The following is a 13,398-nucleotide window of genomic DNA, read 5'->3' on the forward strand; positions in this document are numbered from 1 at the left end:
TATAAGATTTATGTTGGAAATGGCATGTAAGGCAGAGGGAAATCATTGCTTTAATGTACAATCAAATATGAGAAACCAATAAAAACAATACAACTTCCAGCAGGGGAGAAAGGGGAAAATAAATACAGTTCTGTTAACTATGCGAAGCACCAGAGAAGCTGCCAATTTCTGCATCTTGCTAAATATGGAAAAACCGGAGAATAAGGATAGTAGTGGACATCAGGTGCATGACCAAGTTTTGTGCCGGTGTAATACCGGTGGGGAGGGGGGGGGAGAAGGTATGGATCACTCTTCTTGTATCAATACAGAAGGTACTGGCAATTCTCAAATCTTTGGGGAGGAGGAGGAGCAGGATGATAATGTGCCGGTCAACACTACCTGGTTTACAATTTATACAACTGTAATGTATTGTCATAGAGATATAGTAGCTAAACTTACATTACCTTTAGAAATCCTTTAGCAGCAGTTCGGCATTCCTGATAGTACTGCTTATAAGTCAGCTTGCTCCACTGATCACCCTTTTTTGAAGCAATTGCAAAATAATCACCATATTTTTTAACAGCTTCCTGGAACAACTGGTGAATAGTGATTGGGGGCAGACTGGCAGTTCCGGATTCTTCGATCTTAAGCTTCACTTCGCCATCACGCCTGGTCGTCCATAGGCGATTCTCAACATTTGGTAGACGGGTCGCAACCCCTTCTGAGAAGGTTAAAAGAAGAAAAAGAGAATAAGTGGATTTAAGAGTACAAAACTGCTACACTGGTGAATGTTACGTCCTTCTCTTGATCTAATGCCAGCATCTCATTTTAAGGCAGTAGGACAACATCACTCTGCATTTACTGGGCATTAACATTTAAAGCCTGGAATCGTACATTAACAGAAGAATTTCATGACATTTTTGCACGTAAACATGTTTTCGGATGTGGTCAAAGTCAATTCTCCTACAGTCTTAAAAGGAGACACTCTCCCGAGCAGTGAGGATGCCTTCTATAAAAGGCTACTTACCCTCCCTTGTAACTGCTCAAATTATACCATTCACACTCAAATGGGCTCTCTGTTTCTTTCTGGTATAATTTGTTTTAGCACCAATCACATTGTGGCATTCTATATGGAGAAGGGAGTTGGTTAAATGAAATCACACCATCCTGAGGGATTGTCTAAAATTGGATCATGTCCGAAAAATTAGAAGGGTACATTATGTGAAAAACACAGAGCATTGGGCTTCTCCGAACCTTTTGAGAACCACCAAGTTGTAACCAGATTTTTAAAGCCACACTGAAAGGGGCAGTTTGCCTAAAGGTCGCTCGGGACAGAAGGGGCACAGACTGGGCGAAAGCCTCAGTAAAGCTCTATAAACGGTCTCCTCCTATGCAGGCGGTTAATTATTCTTATTTAGCGCATGTCCCAAATTGACATAGTTTTATCTTGGTATGATTCTGACTAAATTATATCCCCCTGATGTTGGGTTATCAGGGTTATATGTACACACTAGAAGAACAAATACTATGTCCGTGTGATGGCTCATCTTCAAACACATCTACAGATCTAGAAAAAGATTTATTCTACCTCTTGCTCGGAAATACAATATCAGGCAATGTAGGGTAGCTCTATATTTTATACAGATGCTAGGGGATGCATTTGTGTGTTATTCTATAGTCTCCTTGTGGACAGCTTTATGGCGAAGGATCAATTTCTCAACTTTTAGACAGTAGTTAAATGTTACTTTTTTTATCACCTTTATATTGTACATATTATATATTATCGTGAGGGCATTTTATCTTTCTCTTTTACTGTATTAATGCATTTTCAAAACGGAGTCTATTTTAAAATATATTTTTATATGAGAGGAAATGTTTTTTTAGATATGTACTTTATATGCAATAGAAATATTGCAAAATAAAGGAATATTGATTGAGGCAAACATACATGTCAGTTGGTTTGAAAGCAATTACTTTGTTAGGGTAAGTCCCAAAATTAAAAGCATGTACTCCATCATGAATTAAAAAAAAGAAACCCCAGAGGTAGATTTCAGAGATTGTAGGATTATGTACCTCCTTTTGACCGGACTCCATTTTGCTTCGCTCACAGTTACAGCTAAATCAACTCTAGATATAGGACGCTACCCAATATGCAAGATTCTAGGAAGTATGGGAGGAAGTAGGGTGGGAAGTGTGTAGTGCGTGGTTTTAGTCATTTAGGAGCTCAGTTTAAAGGAAAAGCGGTATGGATTGGTCTTGAACAGGTGTGGTGATGAGGTAGCTCTTGGTTCAGATGGGAATGTGCTGCAGCAGAATGGTCCCAGCAATCTGGACACAGTGTATTCTTGCATGGTAGGGACAAGGTTTAGATTGGCAGATTGTAGATTTGGGTTTCCAGCGGATGTAGCAGCTAAAAGGTTTGGGAATGGTATGAGATGAAGTCAACTTGTACTCTGTGGCGGCTGGCAGGGAACGGGGGCGGTGAGTGAGGGGGGTTTGAAACAAAACAAAAAATCTTTTAAAAATGCCCACCATCTCTATCGCGTTACCACTCTTCTTGGCGAGATCCAAACCAGGAAGCACCCAGACTCCCCATAGCCAATCACAGCGCTGCAAGGCAGCATTGTGATTGGTCTGAGCACAGCAGTTCGGCGCTCAGACGGGGACAGGGAGTAGGTGCATGTTCCCTACCAGGCTGTGCATTACATCCTGGTGGGGAAGATGCAAAGTGCGCATGATTGTTTGGCCGGCCCGAGATGGCCAGCCAAGCAGTCATGCATACTTTGATTCTGCAGACCACTCCTGTGACCCCCAGCCCCGCCGCGCCCTAACCCAGCCCCTAGCAAAGAAAAATAATATGATAATATCAAGATTATCATCATTTTATTTTTTTTCTGCTCTGTGAGCAGTCTGGCATCGCTCCTCTGCCGTTGTGTAGGAGCTGCCCCTGCTTCTACTACTTGGAAGATTAGAGACAGAAATTTGAACTGAGCTCAATAGTTGAAGAAGTTAAAGAGTCAGCAGTAAAATATTTAAGAAATTATATGACAATCAATTTGATGTTTTTGGGTGGGTGCCATTAATGAGAGGGTAATTCAAAGCAGCGTCACAGTTCAGATATCTGGAGGGGAGGACTAGAGGGCTAATTGTCTAAGGGGTGAAAGGAGCAAATGATGATGGGTTAGCTGACTGGAATAAGGTTAGCTGGAGAGCTGGGAGAGAATAAGTCTAACCGAGAAGAAAGGATACAGAGAAGTTGAAGGAGATGGATGATAGGGCAGAAAAGAGTATGGCTATGCAACCTCTGACTGTAGAGATATCTGTGGAGAAAGAGGCAAGGTCAGTAATAGAGATGTCAGTAGATAAAGGCATAGTGCAGATGGAGGGGTTAGAGGTTCATGGTCAGTCATGGAAGGTATGATAGCAATGAGTCAAGGAGATTCTGGACTTGCAAAGATTTAGTGGCTTCTAGTGCTAGTGTTATGGGACAGAGAGTATATCTATGTTTAAAGATGCTGAATGGTCCAGGAATCACAGCATCTGCAGGGTGGTTTTTGCATCTGTGTCTTTTGGAACCGCTTAAGGGGAATAAAGCTGAGAGAATGAGAAGATAGGGGCCATGGTGTTAATGATGGAATAACACAGTTGAAAGGCAATGCATTTGAAAGCTCTGTTTATGACCGCTCTGTTTATGGTGTGAAAAATTGAATAAAGTATTATTTTTTTTTTACTTTAAATGATGGAATACCACCAATGCCAACTGCAAAGTGAAACTGAACTAGTCGAAAGAAGTGGAATCCCAGGCAGGGTCTGGGTTGTAGGATCTGTAACCTATAAAATTGCTCTAAAACCCGCAGGATTTTTCAGTTGGTCTTGCATCCACAAACGACCACAGAAAGAAGTTATCACATTAAAAAACATTGTTTATGCTTCATGTTACAGCGTAGAAAAACAGACATTCCTAAAGTGATCCAAGTCAAACTATTTTTTTCTTTCCTAGAATTGCTTCTAAAAACTTTCTAGTTAACGCTTCTGTTTGCAAAATAAAAAATTGTGCAAGTCGTCCTCTTGCTCGAAACCTGCAGCCCCCTGGTATTTTGAGTCTGTTCATTAACAGAAGGAATGCCAGCACTGGCAATCTTTCAGGAACTTCTGATAAGTAATCTACTTTGTACATACTTGTGAACACTGTGTGCTTAATTATGTGTAGCTTCAGTGTCCTAGAGGTAAAGTGAAGTGGGAGATGCCTTGCTGATTATTAACAGGGAAGACTGTCCAATCTAATACCCATTAACTGGAACACAGGCACCATTAGCTTTCCACCACACCAATACCCACTAGGACATCATGAGCAACTCTTTTGCCTCCATGATTGCTCTCAAGAATATTTAAGCTGGATAGATGGTGTCCTATAGAGGAAATTTCTTTAAATATATAAATGTGTTTCATTGCACTTTTTGGAGGAAGACTCCGTTAACAGAGTTTTTACATTTTATATAGCAATGATGCATTTGTTTTCGCTGCGCTTTTTCCCGGTCTCAATTCACATAGGATTTAATTAATCTTCAATGTTTGCCAATCCTGTTTTCTAATTAAAATTATGTGGTCAGTTTCAAGTCTGCAGACTACGCAATAAGCTTAAACAATATGCACTTTACAGTAAACTGTTTGACCAAACATACCAGTTTTATTTTCTGGTTGAGGCTCCTCTTTATGGGGCAAAGTAGTTTCATGTAAGTTTAGGATTACTTCTCTCTGTGTTGCTTCACCAGCCTCACATCTTTCTTCTGCAGTAAAACTATTGGACAACGGGAGCAATAAAGGAGAAATAGTCAATAATGCTGAAATGTTTCACAATAAACAAATAAATTACGAACCTATATCAATGGTATCCCTGGACCTAACATTTCATTTTTGAAATAAAACATTACTTAACCAAATAATCTGTATTATGACGAGTTTAAAAATGTTAGCCCCGGTTAGAAAACCCCGGGCAACCGGGTTAGCAGTCACCCGGTTTTTCCCAACACAAGGGGTAGGTTGGCTCGAGCGGTCGGGGGTCAGGCACCGTGTTAAGCGTACGTCACACCCTCACAATAACCATGCGTTCATCCGTTCCAAAAACGACTCTACACCGTAAAAATTTATGAAAGAATCTTTGTGTTTATCTTAGTTTTTCTCTTGGTTGCAGGGGTATGACACAAATACAATACAAAAGGATTTTCTTCAGAAATAGCAGGTCAATTAAATAATAACACTTTGCAGGTGCAATTAATAGGATTAGGTCATAAATACACAAGGAATAAATAGAGGTGCGATAAATACATAGGGCAAATAAATACTGTCAGACAATAAATACAAGGCAGGAATAAATACGGTCAGACAATAAATAAAACACCTTCAATACATAATATAGCCATCAAACAATTGCAAATCAGATCACATTTATGAGGTAGATTGATTTTACCATGCCCAAGTACAGCTTATGGTCACTGGGGTGGCCTGGGGATGTCCCACCTAGAGTGGTCAAGGCTGGGGCCTAAGCTGAGGTAGAATGAGGGAAACCTAAGGTTCTGATTCTTCCAACTACACAGTCCCTCACACAGGTCCCTACACCAGTCTCAGTTCACCCCCTAGCACTCTCAGGTTGGTCCTAACACCCCTCTAGCCCCAAGAATGGTCTTTTAGGGCTCCACAGGGCCTCAGATGCCCTTTCTACCACTTACTGCCCTTTTCACGAAGATCGGCTCCGCTCGGCGCCGGGTCGACGTCGCTGGGCGGCTCCGGTTTGATGTCATGTCGATCTGTTCCACTTGACGCCGTGTCGATGCAGTCGGGCGGTTCCGATTCGATGTCGCTGGCCGGCCTCGGTTCGATGTTGCGTCGATCTGCTTTACCTGACGCCGGGTCGATGCCGTGAGGCGGCTCCGGATGGATGTCGCTGGGCGGCCTCGGCTCGATGTCGTGTTCCGGCGTCACAGGGTCACGGTTCCCCCGCTTCCGGGCAACTCCGGAGTGCGACCTCCACTCCCGACCTCCGTCGGCTCCACTTCGGGTTCCGGCGACTCTGGAGTGCGATCTCCACTCCCGACATCCTGCGCGCTTCGCCTCGACCTCAGGCGACTCCGGAGTGCGACCTCCACTCCCGACCTCCTGCGCGCTTTACTTCAGCTTCCGGCGACTCCGGAGGGCGGACTTCACTCCCCCGTCGACGCCTCACCTCGACCTCAGGTGACTTCTACTCGACCTCCGGTGTCTCTCCACGACCTCCGTCGGTGCCCTCACTCGACCTCTAGCGGCCCCGGGTACGACGTCTGCCTTCTGTCAGCGCCGCTTCTCCACCTCGGGCTCCAGGTCTCCAGGCTACTCGACGTCGGGTCTCCAGGAGGATTCCACCAAACAGGTCAGGAACTTGCTGTTCTTCTCCTTTAAGGCCTGTTCGGCTGTTCAGGTCCTTAAGATGATTTTCTGGTCTTTATCCCACACAGGGCTTTAGGCTGGGCTTGGTCAGTAGGGACTAGTATCAAGGGTGGGTTTCTGGACCCCACTCCAGGCACAAGTTTCCACCCCTGCTGCCTTACTCCTTCCTCCTTCTGTTTCTCTGTTCTCTCTCCTCTCCAGTCAGGTGCCAACTGCCTACTCCAACTGCCAACTCTGAGCTGGCTTCCCAACATTCTAAACCTGCCTCACACTGTCACAGGGTTCTAGAATGTTCTGGAAGGTACTAGTAGGTTCCAGCTATGTCTCAGGTGACAATGGGTGGCCACCATTTTGTGTTTCAGGCCCTCAGACAGAAGTTCCAGGGGTAGGGAAAATGGCTCCCTGACCCTGCATCAACACTAAAAAGTCTGGTGGTTCCCAAAAAGGAAAAATACTAACAGGGTTTGAGGCAAAAGTGGGACAAAATAAATGATGAGGAGGGACCACCCAAAGGGCTGACAGGTCTAACACGCGTCCCCCCCCAGCTGAAAGTGGGGAGAGCTACCCAACCCCTTGGGAGTTCTCATCACTAAGGCGGAAATACCGAGAGACCGTCTGCATTGGCGTGGTCCACTCCAGGCCGATGTTCCACCTGAAAGTCCATTCCCTGTAGGGAGATAGACCACCTTAGCAACTTGGGATTCTCCCCCTTCATCTGCATCAGCCAACGAAGGGGTCTGTGGTCGGTCTGAACTAGGAAGTGCGTGCCAAACAGGTATGGCCGCAGCTTCTTCAGAGCCCATACCACTGCAAAGGCTTCACGCTCTATTGCACTCCACTTCTGTTCCCTGGGAAGTAGTCTCCGGGATAGGAAGACCACGGGTTGATCCAGACCCTCTTCATTAAGTTGCGATAACACTGCCCCAATGCCATGTTCCGATGCATCCGTCTGGACAATGAACTCCTTGGAAAAGTCTGGGGCCCGTAGGACCGGGGCCTCGCACATGGCTTGCTTCAGCTTTACAAAGGCCTGCTGACAAGCCTCCGTCCAGACTACCCGTCGAGGTTGTTTCTTGGACGTAAGCTCCGTGAGGGGGGCCACAATGGTACCGTATCCCTTCACGAAGCGGCGGTAATATCCGGTGAGGCCCAGAAAAGCTCGGACCTCAGTCTGAGTCTTGGGGGGTTCCCAGGCCATGATGGCCTCGATCTTCGCCTGGAGGGGTTGCACCGCTCCCCTACCCACCAAGTGTCCAAGGTACACTACCGACCCCTGCCCGATCTGGCACTTGCTGGCCTTGATCGTTAAACCAGCTTGTCTCAGGGCCTGGAGAACAGCTTGCAGGTGACGCAAGTGATCCTCCCAGCTGTTACTGAAGACGGCTATGTCATCCAGATAAGCAGCAGAGAAACTCTCCATTCCAGTGAGGATCTGGTTCACCAGACGCTGAAACGTGGCAGGTGCGTTCTTGAGCCCAAAGGGAATCACACAGAACTGGTAGTGGCCTTTGGGCGTGGAGAAGGCTGACCTTTCCCTAGCTCCGTCAGTCAGAGAGATCTGCCAGTACCCAGAAGTAAGGTCAAAGGTACTTAGATATTGGGCAGCTCCCAGCCGGTCAATCAATTCATCCGCCCTTGGGATCGGATGAGCATCAGTCTTGGTTACTGAGTTCAGTCCCCGGTAGTCCACACAGAACCTCAGTTCCGGTTGGGCACCCGGTGGTGCGGCTTTTGGTACTAGCACCACCGGACTGGACCAGGGGCTGCTGGAAGGTTCGATCACTCCTAGCTCCAGCATCTTAGTGACTTCACTGTGAATGCTGGCCTTCACCTTGTCTGACATCCGGTAGATCTTGGACTTCACAGGTGGGCTGTCTCCTGTGTCCACATCATGGACGCACAGGTGAGTCCTACCCGGAACAAGGGAGAACAACGAAGAGTACTGTCCCAGGACCTGGCGGCAGTCCTACTGCTGTTCAGGAGTTAGAGATGGGGAGAGAATCACTCCCTCCACCGACCCATCCTTCTCTTGAGACGCAAACAAATCGGGGAGAGGCTCGCTTTCCACGTCCTCTGCTCCGTCAGTCACCATCATCAAAATGGCTTCGGGCCTCTCGTGGTGGGGTTTGAGGCGGTTGGCATGCAGCACCCGTAGGGGCTGACGAGGGGTTTTAAGATTCACCAAGTAGGTAGCCTTACCCTTCTTCTCCAATACCTCAAAGGGTCCTGACCAGCGATCCTGGAGGGCGCTAAGCTCTCCTGGTTCGATCACCAACACCTTCTGGCCAGGCTCCAATTCCACCGGGTGAGCGTTGTGGTCATACTGCTTGGCTGGCCTCCAAGTGGTCAGAAGCTTGCTTCCACAACTTAGCCATTTGGCTCCGGAAGGCCAGCATGTAGCTCACCACGTCCTGGGGAAGCTTTCTGGGAGTTCTTTCTCATCCGTCTCTCACCAGGCTGAGAGGTCCACGCACAGGGTGCCCATACAAAAGCTCGAAGGGGCTGAAGCCCACTCCCTTCTGTGGCACTTCCCTGTAGGAAAACAATAGACAGGGTAGGAGGACGTCCCATTTCCTCCGCAGGCTTTCAGGCAGACTTCTGATCATGCCTTTCAAGGTTTTGTTAAACCTCTCCACCAGACCATTGGTCTGGGGGTGGTAAGGAGTGGTGAACCGGTAGGTCACTCCACACTCCTTCCACATGGCCCGCATGTATGCTGACATGAAGTTGGTCCCCCTGTCGGACACAACTTCCTTGGGAAAACCCACTCGGGTAAAGATTCCTATCAGGGCCCTAGCCACAACAGGTGCTGTTATGGTCCTTAGAGGTATTGCCTCTGGGTACCGTGTGGCATGATCCACCAGAACCAGGATAAACCTGTGACCAGCTGTAGTAGGTGGATCTAACGGACCCACAATGTCGATGCCCACCCTTTCAAAGGGGGTGCTAACGACAGGAAGTGGTTCCAGGGGAGCTTTTAGCTTCACCCCTGTTTTCCCACTGGCTTGGCAAGACACACATGTCCGGCAGTAGGTATCGGACGACACTTTCATTTGAGGCCAATAAAAGTGTGGGACAAGACGGGCGAAGGTCTTGTCTTGCCCCAGGTGTCCTGCCAAGGGGATCTCGTGAGCCAACTCCAGAAGGAAGGCTCGATAACGTTGAGGGACTACCAAGGCTCGTGACGATCCATGTAGGGGTGCCTTGGGTTCACTGTAGAGGAGGCCATCATTCCAGTAAACACTGTAGTTCCCTTCAACGTTCCCTGCTGCCTGGGCTGCGGCCTGACGCCTCAGCCCCTCAAGGGTAGGGCACTCCCTCTGGCCCTGGCAGAATTCCTCCCTGGACGGGCCTCCCTCCACGTGCCACTCGGCCGGGATGGGTAGGTCTTCCAGTTCGGTGACATCCCCCACCGCAGACTCCTCGTCCACCACCTCCGGTGGCCTATCCGTCCTACGGGGTGTGGACGCTGAGGCAGGCTCCTCCTGTCCTCGGTTCTTCCCTTGACTGGCAGCTGGCTGGGCCTTTGTTCCAGGCTCCAGCCTGAACGAACTCCCTCTCCGGGTAGTCGCGGACCTTGTGCTCACACAGGCCCAGTCAGGTGTACCCAGCATCTCAGTATGAGTCCGGTATTCCACCTCCTTCCAAGCATTGTGCTCCATGTCATTCCCCAGCAGACAATCAACCGGCACGGCAGGGCTTACGGCAACTCGAAGTGAACCTGCAACCCCCTCCCATTCAAAGGGAACCTCGGCCACCGGATAGTGGCCTGTTCTGCCGTCAGCCATCGCGGCTGGGTGGAGTACATCGGGAATTACCTGCTCTGGAGACACCAGTTGGCTACGTACCATAGTCATACTGGCTCCTGTGTCTCTCAGAGCCTCCCCTCTTTGGCCGTTGATGGTGACCCACTGCCCATTCTTTACGGTATTTGCGGGCACCTGGATCTTAGGAACCATCTCCCGTTCTCCCAGGGACACTAAAGTGACACCCGCCCACTCCCTTCCCTTAATTAAAGGCATCTCCTCCCCGAGCACTACACTAGCTACTCCGGGGGTCTTTCCTCCAATGGGAGGGGGTGGTCGTTTCGGGCACTTCGCATCTCCCTTGTAGTGTCCAACGCCACCGCACTCGTAGCAATGGACAACCCTTGGCTGCTGACTCTGGCCAGGATTAGGGTTTCTGGGTGGGTTAGCCCTAGGGGTGAATCCTGTTCCCTTTCTTTGAAAATTATTTTGGGGGCCTTTGGAGAACTCTTTTCTTTTCCCCTCCCTCTTTCTTCTGGGGGGCGCCCTGTCCGGCTTTGAGTATCCCCTCCAGTCCCCCTTGTGGACACCCGGGTACTAGCCCAAATGTCCGCCTCCTCAGCAAGCTTCCGGGGATTGGTCAGCTTGCTATCCACCAGGTGAGGACGCAGTTCAGGGAAACATTTTTCGAGCAGGTGTTCCTTCAGTACTAAATCAAACAACCCCTCGTAGTTCCTCACTTCACTGCCCTGAATCCAACCCTCTAATGCCTTCTTTGCATAATCCAGGAAGTCCACCCAATTCTGTGTGCCCAGTTTGTGGCTACCCCGGAACTTCTGTCTGTATTTCTCGGGTGTTAGTCCAAACTTTCGTATGAGCGCCACTTTCATGGTGGGGTAGTGGGTCTGCTCATCCTGCTCTAGGGCCAATAATGCATCCCTACCAGCTGGAGGCATGTACCTGTACAATCCCCCTCCCCAGTACTTCTCTGGAACCCCATGGGCCCTTAATGAGACCTCATAGGCCGCTAGCCACTTGGCAATATCGTCGCCCACACCATAGCTAGCCACTATGTCTTTCGGCAAATAGGGTTTGGGTTCCCTGGTGAACTCTCTTTCTTCGCTGCCACCATTAGGAATAGGGTGTGCCCCGGCTCTTAGGATCTGAAGATCTATCTCTTTCAGCCTTAGCTCATGAGCCATCCTCTGTTCCTCCTTCTCTTTCTCCAGCCTTGCTAAGTCCCATGTGAGCTGTCTTTTCTCCCTCCGGTCTGTTAACTCCACTTCAGACAAGCCACCGCTAGAGGCACTGCTGCCCTTCCTAGAAAGTGTCCTGGGCCCCGCTAACAGGTTCCCCACCTCAGGTTGGTACAAACCAGCTCCCTCACTGTCGGGCTCTCTATCCCTGTCCTCCTCCTCAGCCTTGCTTTCTCGTCATGCCTCCCCCCAAGCCCTTAAGCTGGTTTGGAGTGCACCCTTCTTTGCTCCTGGGGGACAATACACCCCCTCCCGCTGACAAAACTCCCTGAGTTGGGCCACAGTATAGGTTTCTAAATTCTCCAGTACAAACTCCATCTTGCCCACTCAGGTCAGAGGAAAGTTATTTGCAGAAGCTATGCAGGGGGGTACCTTATACAATACCTCCTCCCACCACCAGAGTAAATTTGGAAAAACAAAAACTCACAATTAGGAAGGCCGCTTGGAGAAAACTCCCGGTGTAGGCCTATGGACTACCCACAGTTATTATCGAGTATACGTAGGCACAGCTCTATCCCACCACTGAACACCAATTATGTTAGAAAACCCCGGGCAACCGGGTTAGCAGTCACCCGGTTTTTCCCAACACAAGGGGTAGCTTGGCTCGAGCGGTCGGGGGTCAGGCACCGTGTTAAGCGTACGTCACACCCTCACAATAACCATGCGTTCATCCGTTCCAAAAACGACTCTACACCGTAAAAATTTATGAAAGAATCTTTGTGTTTATCTTAGTTTTTCTCTTAGTTGCAGGGGTATGACACAAATACAATACAAAAGGATTTTCTTCAGAAATAGCAGGTCAATTAAATAATAACACTTTGCAGGTGCAATTAATAGGATTAGGTCATAAATACACAAGGAATAAATAGAGGTGCGATAAATACATAGGGCAAATAAATACTGTCAGACAATAAATACAAGGCAGGAATAAATACGGTCAGACAATAAATAAAACACCCTCAATACATAATATAGCCATCAAACAATTGCAAATCAGATCACATTTATGAGGTAGATTGATTTTACCATGCCCAAGTACAGCTTATGGTCACTGGGGTGGCCTGGGGATGTCCCACCTAGAGTGGTCAAGGCTGGGGCCTAAGCTGAGGTAGAATGAGGGAAACCTAAGGTTCTGATTCTTCCAACTACACAGTCCCTCACACAGGTCCCTACACCAGTCTCAGTTCACCCCCTAGCACTCTCAGGTTGGTCCTAACACCCCTCTAGCCCCAAGAATGGTCTTTTAGGGCTCCACAGGGCCTCAGATGCCCTTTCTACCGCTTACTGCCCTTTTCACGAAGATCGGCTCCGCTCGGCGCCGGGTCGACGTCGCTGGGCGGCTCCGGTTTGATGTCGCGTCGATCTGTTCCACTTGACGCCGTGTCGATGCCGTCGGGCGGTTCCGATTCGATGTCGCTGGCCGGCCTCGGTTCGATGTTGCGTCGATCTGCTTTACCTGACGCCGGGTCGATGCCGTGAGGCGGCTCCGGATGGATGTCGCTGGGCGGCCTCGGCTCGATGTCGTGTTCCGGCGTCACAGGGTCACGGTTCCCCCGCTTCCGGGCAACTCCGGAGTGCGACCTCCACTCCCGACCTCCGTCGGCTCCACTTCGGGTTCCGGCGACTCCGGAGTGCGATCTCCACTCCCGACCTCCTGCGCGCTTCGCCTCGATCTCAGGCGACTCCGGAGTGCGACCTCCACTCCCGACCTCCTGCGCGCTTTACTTCAGCTTCCGGCGACTCCGGAGGGCGGACTTCACTCCCCCGTCGACGCCTCACCTCGACCTCAGGTGACTTCTACTCGACCTCCGGTGTCTCTCCACGACCTCCGTCGGCGCCCTCACTCGACCTCTAGCGGCCCCGGGTACGACGTCTGCCTTCTGTCAGCGCCGCTTCTCCACCTCGGGCTCCAGGTCTCCAGGCTACTCGACGTCGGGTCTCCAGGAGGATTCCACCAAACAGGTCAGGAACTTGCTGTTCTTCTCCTTTAAGGCCTG

General features: G+C 49.3%; 1 protein-coding gene across 1 annotated transcript in view; it reads right to left on the reverse strand.

Annotated features, from left to right (window-relative positions):
* ACSBG2 (acyl-CoA synthetase bubblegum family member 2) overlaps nucleotides 1-13,398 on the reverse strand; it is an 88,080-nt gene that overhangs the window by 51,128 nt on the left and 23,554 nt on the right. Inside the window, exons 3-4 of the mRNA XM_085638032.1 lie at nucleotides 4,662-4,777; nucleotides 444-700 (exon numbers count right to left, since the gene is read on the reverse strand). Coding sequence (XP_085494158.1) covers nucleotides 444-700; nucleotides 4,662-4,777 — 373 coding nt within the window. The remainder of the gene's footprint in view (nucleotides 1-443; nucleotides 701-4,661; nucleotides 4,778-13,398) is intronic.

This window comes from Triturus cristatus, chromosome 12, assembly GCF_964204655.1.
Source record: "Triturus cristatus chromosome 12, aTriCri1.1, whole genome shotgun sequence".
NCBI lineage: Eukaryota > Metazoa > Chordata > Amphibia > Caudata > Salamandridae > Triturus > Triturus cristatus.